The following is a 6,275-nucleotide window of genomic DNA, read 5'->3' on the forward strand; positions in this document are numbered from 1 at the left end:
ACTCATAAGGTTGAAAACCATAAACTCCATCATGCATAGCAGGGACTAGCTACTATGACATCCCCACTGACGTCATCAGCGCCCAACAGTGGGTGTAGACCATAGTATAAAAATATGCTCTCACACATACAAATCCACACACCCACACATACTTGAGCATCCATTTATACAAAGTCTTCGTACTGAGTTTCTGTCCGCACTCCGGAGGTGAAGGGCAAACTCAGCCATGATGAAGGCTAGTACTAAAGGAGAAGGCTAATCAAAAGGTAGTCCAAAATCTCTTCATTCAAGCTACAACTGCTTGTGAAGTCTAAACATTTTTATTTTAGTCTCTCCCCAATGAGCATCTAAATCTAAATCTAGCTGATAGGGCAACGCACCATTTAAGATAGAAAGAATTATCACAAAACCAGTAGGCCGCAACTTGGACGAAAACTTCACAAGGTGAAATTTGCATGTCCGCTAATACGGCAGAAGCATATACCTAGATGAATCCACGAACATTCCCAAACTCATCCTCTAAAAACACAACATAGTGCAGTTTCAATCTCATGATAGTCACTCACAAGGTTGAAAACCATAAACTCCATCATGCATGGCAGGGACTAGCTACTATGACATCCCCACTAACGTCATCAGCGCCCAACAGTGGGTGTAGACCATAGTATAAAAATATGCTCTCACACATACAAATCCACACAGCCACACATACTTGAGCATCCATTTATACAAAGTCTTCGTACTGAGTTTCTGTCCGCACTCCGAAGGTGAAGGGCAGACTCAGCCATGATGAAGGCTAGCACTAAAGGAGAAGGCTAATCAGAAGGGAGTCCAAAATCTCTTCATTCATTGTGAAGTCTAAACATTTTCATTTTAGTCTCTCCCCAACGAGCATCTAAATCTACATCTAGCTGATAGGGCAACGCACCATTTAAGATAGAAAGAATTATCACAAAAAATGTCACAATGATGATACGTGAAGATTGATGAAGTTGTTTTCTCTTCTCATGGTTGTAGATGAAGCTTCTATAGTTCAATGAGCAAGCTCAAGAGAGCCATCTAAAGTTTATTGTCCAGCCCAAATCAGAAGAATTTGCCTTTACAAGCTCCTTGCAGAAGCTAAATCTTGGCTTGTGAAAGTCAGTTACCAGAGCCCCACATTATTTGTTGATGGTGCACCCAGAATCACATAGAGGGAAGACATGTTGAACACACGAGGTATTTTTTAAGCAGTTGACAGAAAAGCCTTCAGAGACCAAAAATTTACTGACTTTAATAATAAATTTTTCTTCTTCAACTTTGTTACAAGTGAAGGGAACAAAAATTGACTCACATGGAACTAAGGGTAACATACATCCAACAGTGATAAGTAGGTGTACTCACTTCTTACCAAATAAACCAAAAACACTTTTGAGAGCATTGACGGCATTTTCATTGATGAAGGGCTCATCGTATCTGTCAATCAAAGGTTTAAATGATGAAGATGCCCTCAAATTTGCAAGATCTGGATCCGTTCTGATAGTCTGGGCAAGACAAAATAAGTATTTAATAATTACAATCCTCTCTCTCTCTCTCTCTCTCTCACACACACACACACACACACACATTAACTAATTTCTCTCTCTCTCTCTCTCTCTCTCTCTCTCTCTCTCTTTGTGTGTGTCCTACATTGAGACTTCCATTATCTTTAATTCTTTCTCTATCAGATTCTCCTAAGATGCTTAGAAATGAAGCAATCTCCCATGCTAGCATACTGCAGCTCTAGGGGGGAAATGACGTCAGAGCACATACATTATAATCTTCAAATCCTGCTTCCATTGCTGCATCAAGAGCTGACAACCCTGCCTCAACCTGAGCATTAAAAATGTATGAACGACCCCGAGATTCAGACCACTGCCAATTCTTTTGCAGTTCATTTTAAAAGAGAAAGTGCAAGCAGAACAGTGAAGTCATTTGCAAGACCTTTGATTTTGTAAGTTCCAGTCTCTGCTTCTTGACTCATAACCAACTTCAGCCTTCAAAATACAACATATAGGAAAAGAAAAGCATTAAATGCAAATACCTGGTTGAGTTTTGAATAGCAGCAGGCAACATTATAGTTTGCAACTGCTTCTTCCTTGAATTCAGGCTTTGCACCTAGAACAGAGTCAAACTTATCCAAGGCTTCCTGATACTTGCCAGCCCTGTACATATGAATTCGATATTACAGCATGCACATGAACCTTGACATCAAGAATATCTACAGTGGCCATCTATATAGGAGAATATTTGCAAATACATCAAACACAAAAGTGTATAGAAGGCCACTCTTCCTTCATATGGCTGTTCGGTTTATGGTAACTTTTGACTAAGATTGGATAGATTGTGCAAGGTTTCTTGATGCTGGACACAGAGTTGTAGTATGTACTTATACAGCTTTAGCCCCTCGTCAAGGTCAGCTTGTCTTTGTTTCTTTAACTCCATCTTGCGCATATAATTTTTTACCTGGCAACGTCAAAAGGCGTCATTCCATTTTCATCAGACTTACGGATATAGCAGCAAGAAGTAAGACGATCAAAGGGTCTTCCAAGCTGCGGTGATCAAGACTTATTTTCTGACACCACCATTCTGAACAATAGGAATTGCTCTGTCCACATTTTAGTTTCACTATCCAAGCAATCACAAAGAAACTAGAGAGTTGAAACACCAATCTGCAACATTCATTCATATGTCTACAGATCTCCCAGAAGTTGTAGCCTTCTACAAACATGGGGGACCGCAGAAGTTTAAAACTCACTTGGATTTCCCTGACAGCGTCCCCTATGACACCAGCATTCCTTTCAGCAGCCACCACATCTCGAGAAACAGCAGCATCCTCTCGTTCACCTGAAATATAAAAGTTCAGGTTCACATGTGCTTTAAAGGCATAGCTGGCAAGTTCAGTGGTTTTTAGTATTTACATCTAGACAAGGCAGGTAATTCAGAATTGTAATACATTAATACAATTTTATAATCATCATGAACAAAGAAGCCTTTGATCATGTTGAAAGGTGTATCTCATCGAGACTTGGATTCTATAAACTTCCAAGGATCCAAACTTGGATTCTATAAAAAGGAAAACTTCCAATCATACAGACTTGGATTCTAAGAAATGGAAGGCGTGTGCCAGGTAAAGCAGCTCAAGGAAACGTATACAAATAGCAAGCCATCGTTAAGAATTGAATTCACAATGTTTTAAGTTAAATTTCAGGTAGATACCTAGATGAATCCAGGAACATTCCCAAACTCATCCTCTAAAAACACAACATAGTGCAGTTTCAATCTCACGAGAGTCACTCATAAGATTGAAAACCATAAACTCCATCACGCATAGTAGGGACTAGCTACTATGACATCCCCACTGACATCATCAGCGCCCAACAGTGGGTGTAGACCATAGTATAAAAGTATGCTCTCACACATACAAATCCACACACCCACACATACTTGAGCATCCATTATTACAAACTCTTCGTACTGAGTTTCTGTCAACACTCCGGAGGTGAAGGGCAAACTCAGCCATGACGAAGGCTAGCACTAAAGGAGAAGGCTAATCAAAAAGTAGTCCAAATCTCTTCATTCAAGCTACAACTGCTTGTGAAGTCTAAACGATTTCATTTTAGTCTCTCCCAAACGAGCATCTAAATCTAAATCTAGCTGATAGGGCAACGCAACATTTAAGATACAAAGAATTATCGCAATACCAGCAGGCCGCAACTTGGAGAGGAGAAGCAACTTAAATTTCAGGCAGAGGAGAAGTAATTCACATTACTAATGAGTTCATACAGGTGCCTGACAGGGAATAATCTAACCTTAAAGACATATAGGTGATAGAAGTGTGCTTAAATTAACGTTTCTGTCAGCAGAGATAACCACGAGTCAATCCCAAAAGACTTGGAAATCTTGCCCTGCGGGCCTTGAGAACATGACTGAGAGATCTTCCCAGGGAACTAGTATCCCCCTGATGCAGGGATGATGTCACGAACGTGTCTGCACTAAAAGAGGACGATGGCGGGCAGACACAAGCTGATATACCCACATGAGATCGATGTGTTTTCAAACATATATTGAAAAATAAAAGTGATTGGGACGCAATTCGCATCACAATCGTACAGTCGCGAGGGAGCTCCCTGACTTTTAATATTTCTAATGCGCCCGCGCTTGAGTTGTTGATCAGGACAGGTTTCCTTGTCATACTTATTTAAGGTGTGAGGTTGCCACTTAAAGCTCCCAACCTATCTTTTGGGGTGCCTTACTGATCCTGAGCCGTTGATCAGGATAGGTGCAGTTGTCATCAATAATTTGAGCTGAAATTTAGCACTATTGCAATGCAAAGCGTCTCTGGACCATGAAATTTCTGTTGAGGGGAAGAAAATAGAAGGATAAAGCGGCACAAACACAGGCAAAGGAGGAGATAAATGAAGTTAAAGTAGCAACCAAAGCGTCTCTCCAGCTTCATTGCAACTGTCCCGATCCGCTGGCGAATCGTGTACATTGTCCGACCATACTCGGCTGCTGGCCACATTTCGTCTCCAAACACAGCACTGCATGTGAACAAGTTGTATTGATAGAACGAAGGAAAAGAAAACAGATGAGAATGAAAAGGAACCAGATAGTCACTATAAAAGGGTCAGCCTGACAGCACATATTTTGGTCGGGGAATTGAACGCAATTGAACCTATCGATCGATTAATCACTGCGCTACAAGATATGTCATAAGATCGCTACAAACAGATAGCACACATGGATATTGCATTGGGAAGGAACAGAGAGAACCAACCTTGTCTCTATAACTCTGTCTCCAGGAGTAATCAGCTTGGTTTTATCAGCATTGCTTCCTGAAGCGATGGCATCAATGTAGGTAGCCCCGTCCGCGCCTTTGTAGAACTTCAAGCCTATGGGCTTTTCGAGCTCAACCTCGTACACTTCATATTGCTTTGGGGGGGCAGAATTTCCAGCGGAGAATGCTCTTATAGGCCGAAGGCTGGCTTGGGGGAGAGCGGGCTCGAGAGCAAAGCTATGGGGGGGATTGGAGCAACCGAGGAAGCTGGACCTCAAATAAGCAGAGCTGCTGAGGGGCACGGTTGAGGGAATGGGTGTGTGATCTTTGGCAAGGGCTTGCTGAGGAAGAAGGGGAGCTATGGAATTCGACATGGTTTCTCGGATTGCTCTCTCGCCCACAACTTCTGGTTCAGCTCCACACGAGGAATATCAAAGCAAGCTCTGCTTTCTCCCAAGCTGTCGCCTGTTCGCTCAAACACTTCCACACTCCACACCAGCACCACGACTCTCTCTCTCTCTCTCTCTCTCTCTCCGAAACGATCGAATGCGCAATCTCAGAACAGCTGCTGCCTTGGCTTCTCGCGCCCCGTAACTCTCACTCTCACGTCTCGTCTCTCTACCTTTCTTCACATTCCACGCGAGATCGAATGCTCGATCATAAGAACCTACGTTACACGCTCGCGCTGTCGCTCTGTTTACATCTGCGCGTTGGCTAGCACCCTTTCTCTTTCTCTGTTTTTGTCGTAGTTTTTCTACGTGCGGTTTGGGTAGGCTCGTGAGGCTGAGGCTGGGGGACTCTGGCTATTGATCGTGTGGTAGCACACGCACCAAATCTCTTGGACCCCTTTTCTTGTGGACACTACTACACATATTCGAAGGGGGGGCATATTCCTCTCGACCTCTTTTGTTTAGAGGCTAAGAGTAGGTTCACACCACCCGCCCGCACATGGTAGGCCTACGTGGCCCAATAGGGAAGCAGGGCCTCGACGATTAAGAGAAAGAATAGATGTCCTGTATAAGGTAAAAAAATATCTGCTTACTAGGTATTGGACTTGGCCTGCGTGGTCCAAAGGAATCTATTCTTTCCACCAAGCCAATCACATTTCATTGACATTAATTGCCATGTAGGAATAATTAGCTAGTGCTCCTGGTTCCACCAAGCCAATCGCATTTCATTGACATTAATTGCCGTGTAGGAATAATTAGCTAGTGCTCCTGGTGTGAACCACCCCACCCGCCCACCCGCCACCTTGCCATTTCTTTTACCCTCAGTGGCCGAGCAGGTGGTGTGAACCTAGCCTAAGACTAGTGTACCATGGTGGCTCCTGTCTATAAACACCCTTAGCCTACCATGGGCACATCCAAGGATTATGAACAGGGAAGATTCGTCCAACCCATGATGTTTACACGCTTAGCCCACCGTGGGCACGCCCAAGAAGCAAGAGCACCCATAGACACCTTAGTGACCCTTAGGA

The 6,275-nt window shown here is 43.2% G+C and overlaps 1 protein-coding gene across 1 annotated transcript; it reads right to left on the reverse strand.

Annotated features, from left to right (window-relative positions):
- Nucleotides 1-1,247: 1,247 nt before the first annotated feature.
- On the reverse strand, nucleotides 1,248-5,630 carry ZKT (protein containing PDZ domain, a K-box domain, and a TPR region). Its single transcript, XM_087393824.1, has 7 exons — nucleotides 4,799-5,630; nucleotides 4,456-4,562; nucleotides 2,777-2,865; nucleotides 2,408-2,484; nucleotides 2,063-2,183; nucleotides 1,792-1,851; nucleotides 1,248-1,523 (listed from the first exon to the last, which is right to left on the reverse strand). The coding sequence occupies exons 1-7, from the start codon at nucleotides 5,170-5,172 to the stop codon at nucleotides 1,380-1,382; spliced, it is 972 nt and encodes a 323-aa protein (XP_087249950.1). The 5' UTR covers nucleotides 5,173-5,630; the 3' UTR covers nucleotides 1,248-1,379.
- Between the last annotated feature and the right edge of the window lie 645 nt (nucleotides 5,631-6,275).

This window comes from Dipteris shenzhenensis, chromosome 2 (assembly GCF_047967505.1).
Source record: "Dipteris shenzhenensis isolate YYH24624 ecotype China chromosome 2, Dip_SZ_1.0, whole genome shotgun sequence".
In the NCBI taxonomy this organism is placed as follows: Eukaryota; Viridiplantae; Streptophyta; class Polypodiopsida; order Gleicheniales; family Dipteridaceae; genus Dipteris; species Dipteris shenzhenensis.

Coding starts and splice junctions, on each gene's coding strand:
- ZKT (XM_087393824.1), bottom strand. CDS start 5,172: ATGTCGAATTCCATAGCTCCCCTTCTTCCTCAGCAAGCCCTTGCCAAA. Junction 4,563..4,798: donor GACAGAGTTATAGAGACAAG/GTTGGTTCTCTC, acceptor GTTCACATGCAG/TGCTGTGTTTGGAGACGAAA. Junction 1,524..1,791: donor CAGGATTTGAAGATTATAAT/GTATGTGCTCTG, acceptor TGTCTTGCCCAG/ACTATCAGAACGGATCCAGA.